This window comes from Cephus cinctus, unplaced genomic scaffold (genome assembly GCF_000341935.2).
Source record: "Cephus cinctus unplaced genomic scaffold, Ccin1 Ccin1_scaffold0255, whole genome shotgun sequence".
NCBI lineage: Eukaryota > Metazoa > Arthropoda > Insecta > Hymenoptera > Cephidae > Cephus > Cephus cinctus.
In genome coordinates, this window is record NW_014332968.1 from 15115 (window position 1) to 31707 (window position 16593).

A 16593-nucleotide genomic window follows, 5' to 3' on the forward strand; every position below is an offset into this window, starting at 1 on the left:
AGTTGCATTATTGTAACTTCAACCTTGATTATCTCGAAATTTTGATATATGAAATAAAAAATGAAAATATACGTATTCATTAGAATTTGACAAAGAATGCAACGATGTTACTACAGTGCGTTTCATAACGAACACCCTGTAGTTAACCAATCAAGTTAGCTTATTCCGCTCCAATCTCGTTTTTAATTGGTTAATTCTATTTGAACCCTACACGGTAGAAACATAGGCTTAGTTTCCAACGTGCAGAGTTTAAACAGAGTTAACCAATCACGTATAGGGGTTGAATGGAATTGACCAATGAGGCTACTTGACTCTGTTTAAACTTTGCATGGTGGAAACTAAGCTATATACAATACTTGCAGTAAGTTTTGGAACTTACTCAGGGTTTATTTAAATTTACTGATAGTTCTGAGAAAGTACTTACATCTCTTTTATGCTAATTTCCCATGAAGCGTAGGTACTTTGCATACGCGTAACTTGTACCAGCCAGTGTTTTATGTGGATGACAGCAAATGCGAAAAATTTTGTTTTTTAGATTAATGTAGATAAGATTAATGTAGATAAGATTGTAGATTAGATTAATGATAACTAAAGAATCTCTCGCTAAATTATGCTTTTACGATTTCTACGATTTTCGATTAGACTTGACTTGCATGGTAACGCGAGATCTGACGTCTTGACACACCTGCAAGCTGCAACTTAGCAGAGTATGATGCGCCATCTATCCAACAATCCAATTTACTTGCCTGTTCGTAAGTAATGGCTAAATTAACGTAGGGTACGTTCCGTAATGAACTGCTTCTATTGTGAGCATGGTTGTATCTCACTCATTGCACGTAGATAAAGAGAGACATGATAATATACGTAGTACTTGCAGTGAATTTCGGAACGTCCTCGTAGTACACGAATGGTGGACAGTACAAAAGTTACGTTTAGCTATTAGTGTTAGCGCAACGTTTATTTGTATATCGGATGTCAGTGAATGTCATAAAACACAGGAAAGAACATTCATCTTGTGTACTGTTAATTTGTTTGTTCAGATATTACTTGCATTTCTTTTAAGGATGTGACATGGAATACTTTACATACCTTTGATTGCTTTTGAGTCCCTGACTGCTATCTGTTCCTACTCGTAAAGGTATGTCACCATGCTCGAATAATTCTCTTATTCTCTACTTCTCGCTCATCTTTCTGATAAAAGATGTTTTTGCTTATATACATATATAATATGTTTCATTAACCTTACTATGTTCATTTCGTTTCAATACAATCTGTCATATGATTCTTATTTATGCAACTATATGTAGCATTTGTTTTGCGGATGTGTTGACTGGAATTTTAATACATCCATACGTTTAATTTTGGCTGCAGTTCTCACTGTAACATAGGAAAATGAACGGAATTATCCCAGAGATGGAGCAGATCATTGGTCAGCTTGAAAGAGGCACTGTGGTCACAAAATTCTTTCCTAGAAAGAGACCAGAGAAAAAGACACTAATGATACGTAGGGAGACTAGGCAGATTGTATGGTCCAGAAGTGCAACATTTAGACCATTTGATGGTGCTGTGGAAATTAGAGAAGTTAAAGAAATAAGGGTAGGAAAAAATTCAAAAGATTTTGAAAAGTGGCCTGAAGATGCTAAGAGGACTGAGAATCTTCGGTGTTTCGTTGTATATTATGGATCTGAGTTTCGATTGAAGACTCTTTCTATATCTGGTTAGTACACTTAAATTATTTTATCTAAAAGTTCTACATAAATGTATTTTCAGCTCTTAGTGAAAAAGAATGTGAGTTATGGGTAAAAGGCCTTAGGCATTTAGTACAAGATACTATAAGTGCTCCATATCCTTTACAAGTAGAAAGATGGCTCAGAAAAGAGTTTTATGCTATGGAAAATAACAGAGAAATGTAAGTTGATTAGCATTCATTAACTCAATTATCTAACTTTTTTGGTTTTACTTAGTAGCACTTTAACATTAATATTAAAGTGTAGTAGGCGATTATCCAAATACACAAATTTGATTAGGCTTGTCATCTGCTATTAATTATACAAATGTAGAAATTAATATTACTTTAATGTGATTTTTCATTTAGTATATCTTATGAAAATTTCTTTTGCTTTTCAGGGTCACATTGAGAGATGTGAAGGCATTTTTGCCTAGGATCAATTGTAAAATTCCCACAAATAGACTCAGAGAACTCTTTCAGGAAGTTGACACGAAAAACAGAACTGAATTAGGATTTGATGATTTCGTTACTCTTTACCATAAGCTAATGTTTGATCAGAATGTATGTCCTAAAATGTATAAGATATAGCAATGCAAATTATGTTGCATATAATGAGAACATAAAATGATTATTCTGTTCCTAGAATGTCACAGAATGGAGTAGACTAGCAACTTATTCGAGTAACGGAAAGACAGTAACTCTTCAGGAATTTCAGAGTTTTCTTGTGACAGAACAGCAGGATCCTCTGGGAAATAATGATTGTGAAGTGTCAAGATTTATTCGGGAATATCTCCAAGATCCCCAACGAGATGTTCAAGATCCATATTTTACTTTATCTGAATTTATTGACTTTTTATTCTCTAAACAAAACGATATTTGGGATCAGAAGCATGATATGGTCTCCCATGATATGACCAGACCCATGGCACATTACTGGATAGCCTCTTCGCACAATACGTAAGTTTGTATTAGGTATTCTGGATTAGCAGCCTTCGATGTTCAACCATGAATTTTTCTAGATACTTGACAGGAGACCAAATAAGCAGTGAGAGTAGTTGTCAAGCTTATGTCAGGGCATTGAGAGCAGGTTGTCGCTGCATAGAATTGGATTGCTGGGATGGTGCTGACGGGATGCCATTTATTTTCCATGGACATACTTTAACAACAAAAATAAAATTTTTGGATGTCATAAAGACGATAAAGGAACACGCTTTTGCAACATCTGAGTGAGTTACAGTAACTGATTATTAGAATATTCATTCTACTTTGATTTTTACGAATTGAACTTGCAGAGTGATTCTTGTTTAGGTATCCACTAATACTTTCCATAGAGGATAACTGTACGCTACCACAGCAGCGAAAAATGGCAGCCACTATGCAGGAGGTTTTTGGGGATATGCTTTTAACTCAACCATTTGATAAGAATGAGACTTCCTTGCCGTCTCCGTATTCTTTACGTAAAAAGATTCTGCTAAAACATAAGAAACTTCCAGATGGAGTCGACGAAAATTCATTCGTCGTCTGGAGCGACGAGAGCAAACAGGAAATGGATCTGAGAAACACTATCAAAAATGGCATTCTGTATTTAGAGGATCCCGTAGACAAAGAATGGAATCCACACTTTTTCGTATTGACGCAACAGAAACTTTTCTATACGGATACATTTTCTAGGACGCAACAAACAGAGCATGAGGATGATGAGGAAGGAGCGATTCAAAGACCTGCTGATGTACCTATTTTTTATAATGTGTTCATTTACTTCCATTAGTTCATTTACTATTTAATTTTCTTATCGCTAATTGTTCCGTTATCAGGGAGTACCGAATGATGAACTTCATTTTGGCGAGAAATGGTTTCATGGAAGACCGGGAATAGGGCGGAAGGAAGCGGACGAACTTCTTAAACGTTATTCCCATTTAGGAGATGGCACCTTTCTAGTGCGACAGAGCGTTACTTTCGTAGGCGACCATTGCCTTTCATTTTGGAGAAAAGGAAAAGCTAATCACTGTCGCATAAAGTTTAAGCAGGAGATGGGTCAAACAAAATTCTACTTGATAGATCCCAAGTGTTTCGACAGTCTCTATAGTTTAATCACGTATTATCGTAGTCATCCTCTCAAAAGTCAGGTATTCAAAGAGTCACAAAACTTCATAACAATTTTACGATGGACTTTTATTTCGACATGTGTTTTAGGAGTTCCTAATTATTTTGCAAGAACCTGTACCTCAGCCGAGTAATCACGAGGAGAAAGAATGGTGGCATTCGGAGTGCACTCGTTCTCAAGCTGAGGAAATGTTGAAACGTATCCCCTCGGATGGGGCATTCCTGGTTAGGCCCAGTGAGAAAGAGACTAACTCCTATGCTATCTCTTTTAGGTAAAGTGTTTTATATAATGTGTGTAGATTAGTTATTGTGTGTTTTTATAATCGATTCGTAAATATTAATGATTGTAGGGCCGAGAAGAAGATCAAGCATTGTAGAATAAAATTGGAAGGTCGCCTTTATACTATCGGTACTGTACAATTTGAAAGTCTCGTGGAACTTGTGAGCTACTACGAACGACATCCGCTATACAAGAATATCAAGTTAAGCCATCCCGTTAACCAGGAAGTTGTCAGAAGAATGGGTTTGGTAAGTACTACATTATATAAAAATTGATTTATAATGTTTAAGAAATATACTATTTATAATACATACAATGAACGCTACATAATGTTAGTCGTGAACATAGACTACACATTTTAAGAGGATGTCAATACCTTCAAGGTACCATGGGTTCGGGCCTATTCGTTTAGGGCCGAAACATCCCGGTTGCTTGCAGTTAACAGATTTATTTTGCAAAATAACGAAATTGCACTTAGCACCGACCCATGTACCAAAACCGTCACCAGTGTTAAAATATCTTCTCTAATCCTAAACATTAATCAGTCTAATAGCACATACTCCACATACTAAGCTCACGCATTACATATTTTCACAATTTCAATTAACATTTTTAATTCAACATTCATTCCGCGTTCTAATTATCATGAAGTTTCTTCGTCCATCGTCATAATGTATGGCCTTATTACAGAATAAGGTACTGAGAAGTATCTAGCCTTACGGTGCGATTGCTGATCGCTTTGTTGAAGCGGCGAGTAAAGCACTATTCGATCCTCGTCTTTATCGCTCCTTAAACTTCTTTCTTCGTGATTTTTTCCGTGATAATTTTTATTCAAATTCATTACTCTTAGAATGCTTAGCTCTTTTTGATTCTTTGGTCCCCTCACTATGTCTTGTGAAAAACTAGGATTTATTATATGGTTTAGTTTGCGTTCCGCTGGTTTATAAAGCATTATTCTGTTCCTTGAATTGACATTCCTGGCTGGACCACCTAGCAATGGTCCAGCTAACGCAGGACTTGGAGTCATGAGTAATATTTCTCTGCCGGATTGTTGCTGTGACGTGAGACTCTGCAAATTTGATTTTTCACGTTCCTCGGCATCATGTACATACAACATTGACGAAAAATCTACGGATTTTGCAGTCATAAGATCTTTCGTTTGGGGACTTCCTGTTTCGGTTAACTCTGGTAGAAATGTAGACGTGAACTCTGAATCTTGGGACATGGTGTTTTCTTCTACATTTTCAAAATTGAAATCACTGGATGTGGTATTTTTATTCTTTGAGGATTTGTTCTCTTCTGTGCTTATGATGGTACTCTCAATGTTTTTTGTAACAATTTTCTCAACAATTTCTGTGTTGAATTTTTCAGTGCTTTCATCCTGTACAGTTTCCAGAGTGCTCTGACTTTCCTGTTCCATATCAAACAGTTTACTGGGTTCGATTTGTAAGTGAGAACAGTCTGTGACCGGATTAGCATTCTTTTTATTTATCTCAGAGAGGGTGTTTTCGCTTTCAAGTTGCTCTTCCTTTTGTTCAGTCTCAATTTCCTTAGAAATAATTTCTCTTATGGCAGCTGCCTGCTCCATGATAATATCTGACATAGTTTTCGGAGGTCCTAGAACATATCCTTTAGACTTAGGCTTTTCTGGCTCTTCTTGAACTTTCTTTCGGTTGTCAGCAATGAGCTTTTTTATTTCCGAAGCAGGAATGTCAATTTCTTGAAGTTTAGATGCTGACCTGCCGACGCGGTCAACTTTTATATGAGCTTTAAATCCTCTTCCCAAATCAGTAGTGTACTGGACAATCCTTAGATCTCCATCTGGTTCTTCTACTGCATAACTACCACGAACGCTGTCCCCATCACCGGCTTCTTCTTGGGTTTTATAATCACCGAGCTCGTCCCGTACAAAATACTGGAATCTGTATTGTGTGCCATGTCCCTGAGAACAAGAGAAATAGAGTTTGCCAATATTGCAGAAATTCAAGTAGTTTTCGTTGACTGGAAAACCTACCACAAAGTCTTTCGGTATTGGAAGGATTGAAACGTGACCTCTTGAGAAACTGCAAAGTAGTCCGAGAAACAGAATATTGGGCTAAAAAATATTTAAAAAACCGAAGAATTAAGTGAGATAATCGAATTGGAAACAGTAATTGATAATTCCAATGAAGTGACTTACAAACAACATTGCACTCCTATCGTAGAAAGCCACGTGGATAACGTTTCACGAGTTACGAGCCCTGTTCTGCCTTTATGTACGCGGGCATTAAGTTTGGTGGGGGGGTCCTCGCTGTCGAAGAAGCTTATTGGTTCCCTTGCACAAGTTATTTGCAGTTGTAACGAAGACCGGATCGGGTCTTAACGGTTTGGAACGGATCGTTACGAATAGAAACTGAGAGTGTGGTGCGTGCACCGGCTCTGATCGTGTCTTTTTACAGACTGATCCCTTGCCCAGTGGCATGCTTAGGGTTTCTAGAAGCGTCATGACGCCTGGTGCTGCCCGCCCCACCAGGTACAGTACTAACAGGGGCTGGGTGAAAAATACATCAGTAGAACGAGTTCTCGTCATGGGATACAAAAGATATCCAAACTATATCAATGGTATATCCTTTAAAGATATATATATGTAATATTATGATGCAAAATATTTTCTCAGCCATAGAATTATATTATAATTTTATTTATTTTATTTTAAGTAGCTCATGGAGTAATGTTTATCGAAATTGAGAATAATATAGAATGGTATATTCGATCGTCAGTATATCTTTAATTTACTCCTACTTTACTCCCGCCGAGTTCCTAGTATTTCTTATGACCTGGGCCAACCTGCTTGAAGGATCTCAGGAGAAACAGGATCGAATAATGGTGTGCTATAAATACAGGATAGAAAGGTAGTAGGATGACTGGGCAGGATTCCTTTTTTTTTGTTTTCTTTTCTTTCCTCCTTTTAAACTCCTCCTACACTTATATGCACCGTGACCCGTCGAACAGCTCTACCTGCTCTGACCCATCCTTCATACTTACCACAACCCACTATCTACTTTACAATTCATAGTTTATTGAGTATATTCCTTATATGGTGTACTATGGGGAGAGGAGCAGTAAATACATAACCGAAGAACAAAGTAGACACGTGAATGACACATAGCAGGACACGACAGTGTGCCAAGCATCGCAAATATTCTTTGACGAAGGTGCACAAAGAATTCCTTCGACAGATTCCTCTCTCTATATGCTGTCTATATTGGAATGCAGATATACATATAATGCCATTACGTGCATACCTTAAATTAACTATACCTTATTACGTATTTTGGGCTCTTCCTCTGTTAAACGTCGTAGCGACCGGAAATTGGTGAGGAATCTATTCCTACCAGCTGTGAACATTTTCTATGAATATTAATAGATATCTTGAGTTATACCGTGGAACACTGGATAACGAAAAATCGTGAACATAAAACTGATATCCGAAAAGTCGTTTTTTTCAGGCCTTTTTTCAAATTTCCGGATCTTACAAGTATGACGTAATATGTTTTCTCTGGGCTGAGAATCACGGGGATGTTCTTTTAGGTCACACGGTATGTATAATGCTAGCTCAGCAAAGGAAAAGAGTTACCGGCGGTTTCGTACTGCAAACGGATTCCACGAAAGTTCATTTAGCCAGTTTCGCGATCTTGTTGTCTCGTATCGAGGTGTCATGTTAATGTTCGGACTGCTTCCATGTCTAAACCTCGTCGAGACTTTAGGACTCTCTACGAAATCTTTGTCTGTTCAAAGTTATGATTTCAATTACATCTGATCTGTCAGGATATACGGCATCCACGTAAGCAAGTTTTTGCGCTTGTTGCGCCCTGATTCTATCCTTACCAAGTCTTGTTCCGGACGAATTGCAGACCGTGTGATATTTATAAATGTCTTTACAAGACATTTACAATGTTACAAATAATTTTGTATAGGATTTTTATTGCTGCGGTTTTTAGTCTGATCAATTTATTTGAATGCTATATGATCAGTGTCTGGAATCAAGGTGAATCTTCTTCCCAGCGCGAGGTCTTCACACCGTCTGTCCGAAGACTTGAGACCTTTAAGTCCTGGAGTACTCCTCCCACTGGTAAGTGGTTCGTTGAGACCGAGATGCTATCGCAGTCTAAGGTGAGGGTAATGCGTTCCTGGTAAGACTGAGGCCTGAAGTGGCCCCGACGACTGTATTCTCTTGGCTCTCCCAATGGGCTCAGGAGGATATCCGATGTACACGCGAATGGCATTCTAAGTAGGTGCCATCTTTCATGTACTGGTGTGTCGCCCCTTTTTCTTAAGACTACATGTAGAAGGATTGTTTTATATTGAGAATTGTAGGATTCTAGCTTTTCCCGATGTACTGTACCGTTGTATTATTATATAAGTATAGTATTGTATAATAGGATGATACTTTGGTCTTGAAAGCTTTAGCTTTGCTATTGTATCTGATCATTTTCGTTTATCTCAATTCGCGAGCAGTTTTTTTTTTGTCTTTCTTCCGTTACTTTTTGATACTGTGATATTTCGGACTATTGTTATAACGACTTTTTTTTTCTTTCTATTGGTAAATTCTTTTTGCAGGATACAGATGACGGTTCCGTTTATGGAACGCCTGGTTATATGGATCCCAGCAGTTTTATTTCAAAGGTAAATGAATAAATATAACTACAAGAAGAAGAAAAGAGGCAAGAAAGATAAGTGGAAATACTTCTGGGCGATTTACAATGTCAAACATTTTTCGAAGGTAACGGTGAAGGCACTGTACGATTATAAAGCAAAGAGAAAGGATGAATTAACGTTCGTAAAACACGCAATAATTACTAATGTGGATCAGCATAATGACGGTTGGTGGAAGGGCGATTACGGTGGTCAGAAGCAACACTGGTTCCCTGCTACATACGTCGAGGTGATTGAGCCTCAAGAGAGCCAAAATGACGTGAGTGGCTAATAGCTTTAATTCTGAATTTAAAAAAAAATAAGATACTATTCTGTTATTGATTTTACTTTGTATCTTTATTTTGTGTTTAGTCATCGGACTCGATGATGCTTGGAAATCTGCAGAAGGGCTCTCTTGACATTATGGGAGCCGTTGTGGATTTGGCAGTGAGTGAGAGACCTGGTCTGGAGTGGATTCTCAGGATACAAAACCCCAGTATGTGCTCAGTTTTTGAAGCAGCTGCACCTTCGAAAGATGCTGCTCTTGAGTGGATAGCCAGTATCAAGGAGGCTGCGCAAAACGCCAGCGTGAGGGTATGTAAACGAATTTAATGCATCCTGCAGATTGAGATGATTAAAATGATTAGATGGCTCTTTTTCTTCTTCGAATATTACCAGGAGAATCAACACAAGGAGATGGAGCGTGCACTGCGAATAGCTAAGGAAATATCAAACCTGATAGTTTATTGCCGCTCCGTGGCCTTCAACGTGGAAAGAATCAAAACGAAGGGCTTCGTGTTCACCGAGATGAGCAGCTTCTCCGAAACGAAGGCGGAGAAGCTCATGTGCCAGCAAGAAAACAAGTTTTTCATCAAGTACCATCAGGTAAGAAGAGTAGCCAAGTGCAGCCGGCTATCTCGGATTCCCGTTGTAAAAGAAAAGAGGGATCGCGCTCAGAACTGGATCTCATTTAATAGGTACAATTTAGCAGAGTCTATCCCAAGGGCCAGAGAATAGACTCCTCGAATTACAATCCTGTACCAATGTGGAATACTGGCTGTCAAATGGTAGCGCTGAACTATCAAACTGGTGACAAGCCGATGCAACTCAATCAAGCGAAGTTCCGCGAAAATGGGAACTGCGGCTATCTGCTCAAGCCAGAATTTATGTTCAGAGATGATTTCAATCCATACGATAAAAATTCGTTGCATGGCGTCGATCCACTCAAGCTCAGTTTAAAAGTCATTAGTGCTAGACATTTGAGTAAATCGGGTAGAGGTATTACCAGTCCGTTTGTAGAGGTCGAAGTCGTCGGTGCCGAGTACGACGCAGGGATTAAATTAACTACAAAAACCATAAGTAAGCCTTCCTATGATGCATAATTTATTTACTGTTACAGCTTTATGAAATATATTATCTTTGATTATTTCTTGAAGCGGATAATGGCTTCAACCCCATGTGGAACGAGGCCTGTGAATTCGACATAGCCAATCCACATTTTGCATTATTGAGATTTGTTGTGCAAGACGAAGATATGTTTGGAGACAGCAATTTTATTGGACAAGCTACTTATCCTGTGCGTTTAATTGTAAAATGCGGTTTTTTCCAATTTATATGGCCCATTACAGCTCATTTTATTTTTCTATTACTTCTATTTGCACAGGTGCGTTGTTTAAGAACTGGGTATAGAAGCGTTCCTTTAAAGAACAACTATAGCGAAGATCTGGAACTCGCGTCCCTCTTAGTTCACATCAGCATTAGAAATCCGTTGGTACGTATAATTATTACGAAACTGGCAATTATATATAAATATGAAATAACATATTTGACATTTATTATAGGACGCAACGCACAATCACATTATAAGAAACAATTCTTTTGATGGACGAGGTTCACAGTGTGACGGAGACATGGAACTTCTTGGAAGACTTCATCTATAAAGAAATGCTCTTATTTTCTCTTTGTAATTTATTCTATACCTCAGGTAGAAGTTTTTCTAGTACATAATTTTTATTGTAAACCGAGAGCACACGAGTACGTAAAACGTGATCGTCGAAATCATGTTTTAGGAAAATTTTGCAATAGTATAACAAACAGTCATGTCGTCTCAATATACAGGGTGAGGCGCGAGGAACAAAACACCTAAATAACTTTATTGGATTTAAAGATACGGAGTACGCAAATATCGGAATTTAAATGATTCGGAAGGGCGCCCATGGTTATCATAATATTTTTTTTTAATTTCATTTTTTACCAGTTTTTTCAAGGTTATCAGAGTTTTTTTTAAATGGAATGGCACATTTTTCTCCTTGCACATTGTAGCCGGCATCGAAACGAATCCAACCATGTAACATAGTATGACCTTCAAATGACCTCCAACCCAGAAATATGGAATTAATACTAATTCGACATGTTAGAGATTTGGCTTTATTTCTGTTATGATAGACTTCGTCCTTCAGTTTTCCCCACAGATAGAAATCGAGGGGAGTGAGATCTGGTGATCGAATCTATCATGAACGACCAACCCTATGTACTATATACCATTTTCAAACGTCATGAGAATGAATGAATGCACTGGGTAATGATAGAACAAGCTTTGGCTACTTGTGGAAGCTGAAAAGAAAGCTCGTATGCAACTATTCTGTTGATAATACATTGTTAGCAGCTCAAAGTGTCTGAATGTAACTAGTTAACAGTTTTCCCGTGGCTTTTGGTATCGCGTAGCGGATTTATGAAATGTTAAGTTTGTAATTCAAATTTTTCATATTCTATTTTGACGTTTCGCCTGGTATGCACGCGTATAAATAATGTGTGGTGAGACTGGCTCTGCTCAAGGAATCATCTTTATAATTTCCTATCCAGAAGTAGATGTGAAAACAAAAAAAATGTCATGTCACGATTCATGTAATGGCAAGTACGTCCAGAAGTACCACATGAATCACGAAAATTTTAGTCTAAGCGACAATGCGTGTGGTATTAGTATCCGAAAATTGCTCATAATTTGTTGCGGGCCTAACTACAATATGTCTCTTCTGAGGCAATAAGGTGTTTTGTAGTATTCTGTATAGAAATTCTCAATGTAGTGCATCGGAAATATTTGTCGTACAAAACATTTTAAGCGTTCCATCATGTATTTATCTATGATCATTTTCGTAATATTCTTTGTAGCACAGGAAACCATGATCATATAATTTCTTTAGATATTTGAAAAACGAGCAGTTTAATCTTCATTCTTGTTTTTTAGTTTTTTTTCTTTATATATATGATAATAAACGTATATAGTCCATACGATAGTCAATTACGCGATGAGGATGGAAACGTGGATATAGAAATAAGCAAGATCCTTTTAGTAAATATACATGTATAATGTTATGTATGTAATATGGAGAGAGAATTAATTGAAAGTTGTTTAGGTGCCTTCAGATCTTAACTATATGTAAAAGAATTTATTTGTTATTATACAGCATAAGAAATGTGATTATTGCTGTATATGCTCCAAAACATAGTTTCATGCCTCTTGTTTGCTGATGACACTGCTATTAACTAAAATTCTATTACTATGCTTATAAGAACTCTCTTTTGAATTTGTTTGCCATTAATTCCAAACACTTAAGACTAGAGGCTTACAGATGGCATCGCCATTTAATAATAATAAATGCGATGCACAAACTGGACAGGTATCTCAGGTGTCCTCTCATCCGATTTTAATGAAACTCAAATATGTTTTAGAGCACGAAAATTTAATCAATACGTATTTTTTTTATCGGTGGGAAACGGTTTTAAATTCACAATGCCAATGAGATGCAAATGCTGTATCTATCAGAGATAAGCTATTTTTAATTAATTTAGTTCGCAAAAGTTATGTATTTTCATACAAACGTATCAGAATGCGTTTAAGGGTAGTTACCTCCTGAAATAAAAAATGAAACAATGCATTTTTACAGTATCTGACGATGTGAATGAATAAATTTGAAGTCCCAAATCGATTTCAGCGATCTCCACAACCCTTGAGATACAAGAGTTTGCAAGACATTGCGAGCTTACGAGGAACCCCACTAGAGGGGCGGTTTTTGTAAGATGTGCAACTAAACGTTATTGAAACGATTAAGCTTCTTAATTGATACATAAAAGAAGCTTTATAATGTAACAATGCCGTTTTAATGAGAAATTGGTCGCACCTGCATAGGGGTGGTTCACCCCTTAAACGAGGTATTCTCGGAAAATGCTAACATATATATCGCCTACTTTTCTCAGCTCTGTCAAATGCAATAAGTTTCATTAAAATCTGATCGATAGTTTCTTTGTTACAAAATATTTTGCAACTTTCAACCTCTATACATTTTTAAGAATTTGCCGCATCAGAACCGAACAAAATGCATTTTTCATTATTGCCCATAAGCATTAACCTCCAATAGATTTCATTTAAATATCTCATCTTCAAATATGTGAAACTGCGAAAATCGCGTTGGGTGTATCCGACTTTAGGAGTTCATTTCACCCCTTAAAACTGTCTTTTCACCAATAAAAAAAATATGTATCGTTTAGTTTTTCGTGCTCTACAACATATTTGAGTTTCATCAAAATAGGAGGGAGGCACCTGGGATGCCTTCCTTGTAAGAATAATATTAAAAAATCATTCAATTCCATGAGCACGACTGTTAATAATTCAATTACTATATTTTATATTTTATCACAATTTATTTCTACGTCTTATAAAAGGCGATTTTTGTGTGTACCAAACTTTATATTGTTATCATTGCAATTCTTAGAATCTTCAGATGGCTTTAGATAAAAAAAGTGCAGAACGCAGGGTTTGTGGAAGTTAGAGCGATATAACTGTAGAGTGATATAAACTGGCACTGATTGTGTGTGGCGCCGCGGGTGCTGCGAGGAGTCACACAAACCTAGTATGAAATAAATGTGTATACACAGACAAAGTAGCCAATGTATGAAGTGTTTTGTGAACTTATTTTATAACTATGGTTGATCCAGGAGGGACAGTTGGGAGGATCTGGTTCGAGGACCTGCTATGTTATAGAAAAATGCCCAAATATCACAAATGAAGACAACATTAACAAGACATCGCCTAAATTTAAAGTCGCGCTACAATATTAATGTCTGATTTTGATAGTTGGCATATAACCAACTTTCTAAATTTTTTTTACTACAGGCTGTTTAACTCTTCAACGATGAACCCCAATTATGTACCGCTCAACTGTGCACGAGGCAACTGTGCGTCGAAAAACTGTGAGTTGATAAATGTCACATTCAAACAACTGTGCACAATTTATTTTTACCGAGCTGAAAATGTGCACGGAAAATTGTACACACACACACATTAATAATTGTGCATGATCGATTAATAACTGCGTACACATCAGTAAAAAACCCTAGGTGCCGGGAAGCTAGAGCTGAGAAGTAAAAATTTGATTCTAATGCATAAATGTTGTTCCTTCGATGCTATTTATAAATAGATAGATGCTCCATTTTTATTATAATAATATAAAAATATGTAATTTTAATGCTTAAGCCTAATTTTAAACTGTTGTGGATTTTTTTGTAAAGTAACGATTCTTTAAATAACTGAAAAAACAGTTATGTGTCTATATTATTACTGAGCCTGATGGTGTTTTAGTTATGAAAATACGGTACAATAATGTATTATTGTAATAGGTTTGTAATTAGTTGTGATGCACAGCTTACCGTGCAGGAAATGTATCATGCGCAGTTATCTGAATATTAAATTTATTGGTGCACAGTTGACACCCAGTCACTATTGAAATGCATATCTTATTCTAATACAGATATTTCGCCGATTGTGAATTGAGTATGCTGAAGTTAATCATAGCAATACTGAATGTATATTTTCTCTTTTTTATTACCCTTTTAGCACAAATGTCAAAAGATCGTCCTAAAGACGACTTTTTAAAGAAGTTTTAACCATGGGAACCTGAAGAAATTGTTCAAAAGATGGCACAGTTAGGACATTCATAATTCGTATTAAGCAAGACGTATGCGATGATATGTGTACAAAATATACAAAATAAAATATGCAAATAAAATTACAATACCCAGATATACTTGTATGACGGATACGATGTGTGGCATTAATTTGATGCAAGTAATTGCCTGAAAGTTTAGAAATTCTCTATTACAATACCTTATACAAATTGTCTATCTCAAATAAATCACTGAATTTACGGTGCACTAGAATTTAAATTATTTATTGTAGATAGCACATTTAATTAAAAATGTGTTAACGTAACGTAACGCAACGTAACAGTTTCACCATAGTTTGGCCCTTACCATTCTTTCACGCTAACGCTCGAATAACAACTTAGCAAACTAAAGCAAATTATTATATATAATAATTTACAAGCTAACCTAGCTTGATGTTAAAAAATGGCAGTTTCTAATTTTATTGGACAATATCTTGAGAACCATCTAATAGATTGAAATGTGTTTTAATTGATTGGATTCAGAAATAAGTATTTCAATTGGGAGTAAGGTGTGGATCTGTATTTTTAAAAAATTTTCTGTTCTTGATTTGTTAACATTTAACAATAATGCAGTAAACGCTATCAAGTCATATAACTGTATCATATTTGTCGGTACAACGCAAATTGCTCGACGGAAATTACCGCGTTCTTTTCAGTTCAAGCTCTTTGGGTATCTGAAAACCGTTTGCGACTACATTCTGTTTTCCCGTTGCTTTTATTCTCGCTTGACATCTCTTTTCTCTGTTATCATTATTTATGGTTTCTAAACGTTTTGCTACATCAAATAATGTGTTTAAATCGTGATGAGCAGCTACAATTTTTTAAAAATTGATCTAACCTCATTTAGGAAAAAAACTAACAACAATAATCCTACAATACGGAAACAAAAAAAAAAGTAATTGTGAAGTTACCGACCGTTTAAACTGTTTTGTAAAAAATTGGCTATGTTTGTTAGGACTTACCTACTGAGTCACTTGTATGATATGGTTCGCACCGAACGGATAACACCTATCACACGAAGCACGAATTTCGATCAATTAAAAACACTACAAATTTTTCAGTATGAATCATCATTATGTCAATGGTAACATGTATTTTGTCTGAACAAATTTCATAGATTTCTAATAAGATGGCGCCACATGTGTGCAAGAAGACCCTGTCTCTTGCACCCTGTGTTCGGCGCATGTTAGTTACTTAGGTTAAAAGAAATATAAAAATCAGTTTTTTTAATTTAATAATTAAATTAGTTTACAGACGTAGATCATGGATTTAATATTGCCATTGAAATTAATGCACTCTGCAAAGTTAAGATACTTGTTTTGTTCGATCTATTTTCTTAAGAAATTTTCCTAATTAATTCAGATCTATAATATAATTCAGAAGACTATCTAAACGATTGTGCAACTCAAAAGCAATTAGTTATTCCAAAGGTGAAATAATTGTTATTACAATCAGCACCTCTTACACGTATCGTCTGTACCAACTAGATGCCAACGTGATGTATTTAACTTTATATATAAAGTTACTGTATAATGTCCGAATAATATTTAAGACATTCATTTAAAAAACTACTAGACGTTGGGGGCATTATACAAGCAGTCTATAAAATTTGGTTAATTGTTTATTGTCGAGCTTTCGAAATAAAACCGTCGAAAGTATGCACTTTCTGGTAACCCAACAACAGCGTACAATGAAAATAATTACTAGTTGACGTTTCAAATATTACTAACGCCTCAATTTATTCTTTCCAACAGTATCTTGTTGCTATATAATTCAAAATAGCATATTGTGAGAGATCTGAATCAAAC

General features: G+C 36.2%; 2 protein-coding genes across 3 annotated transcripts; one reads left to right on the forward strand and one right to left on the reverse strand.

Moving 5' to 3' along the window:
* The first annotated feature begins 718 nt into the window (after positions 1-718).
* On the forward strand, positions 719-13723 carry LOC107265921 (1-phosphatidylinositol 4,5-bisphosphate phosphodiesterase gamma-1). 2 transcript variants are annotated; one of them, XM_015735846.2, is made up of 19 exons: positions 722-1138; positions 1372-1717; positions 1771-1909; positions 2128-2290; positions 2373-2686; positions 2749-2955; positions 3038-3458; positions 3544-3855; positions 3923-4104; positions 4183-4360; positions 8712-8777; positions 8875-9066; positions 9159-9380; positions 9465-9671; positions 9764-10145; positions 10223-10362; positions 10450-10557; positions 10628-10905; positions 11312-13723. In XM_015735846.2, exons 2-18 carry the CDS (start codon positions 1393-1395, stop codon positions 10724-10726), a joined length of 3657 nt encoding a protein of 1218 aa, XP_015591332.1. In that variant the 5' UTR covers positions 722-1138; positions 1372-1392; the 3' UTR covers positions 10727-10905; positions 11312-13723. The 2 variants fall into 2 exon arrangements, with proteins under 2 accessions (XP_015591333.1, XP_015591332.1); XM_015735847.2 differs by lacking the exons at positions 9764-10145; positions 10450-10557; positions 10628-10905; positions 11312-13723 and having other exon boundaries at positions 719-1138; positions 10186-10317.
* On the reverse strand, positions 4388-6533 carry LOC107265922. The gene is made up of 3 exons (XM_015735849.2): positions 6292-6533; positions 6127-6207; positions 4388-6054 (listed from the first exon to the last, which is right to left on the reverse strand). Exons 1-3 carry the CDS (start codon positions 6298-6300, stop codon positions 4756-4758), a joined length of 1389 nt encoding a protein of 462 aa, XP_015591335.1. The 5' UTR covers positions 6301-6533; the 3' UTR covers positions 4388-4755.
* Positions 13724-16593: the final 2870 nt, after the last annotated feature.

Excerpts from the sequence above, each read along its gene's own strand:
- LOC107265921 (XM_015735846.2), top strand. The coding sequence starts at position 1,393 with ATGAACGGAATTATCCCAGAGATGGAGCAGATCATTGGTCAGCTTGAA. Across the intron at positions 2,956-3,037 it reads CACGCTTTTGCAACATCTGA|GTATCCACTAATACTTTCCA; the intron begins GTGAGTTACAGT and ends ATTCTTGTTTAG. Across the intron at positions 3,459-3,543 it reads CGATTCAAAGACCTGCTGAT|GGAGTACCGAATGATGAACT; the intron begins GTACCTATTTTT and ends TTCCGTTATCAG.
- LOC107265922 (XM_015735849.2), bottom strand. Across the intron at positions 6,055-6,126 it reads CAATACCGAAAGACTTTGTG|GGACATGGCACACAATACAG; the intron begins GTAGGTTTTCCA and ends TCTTGTTCTCAG.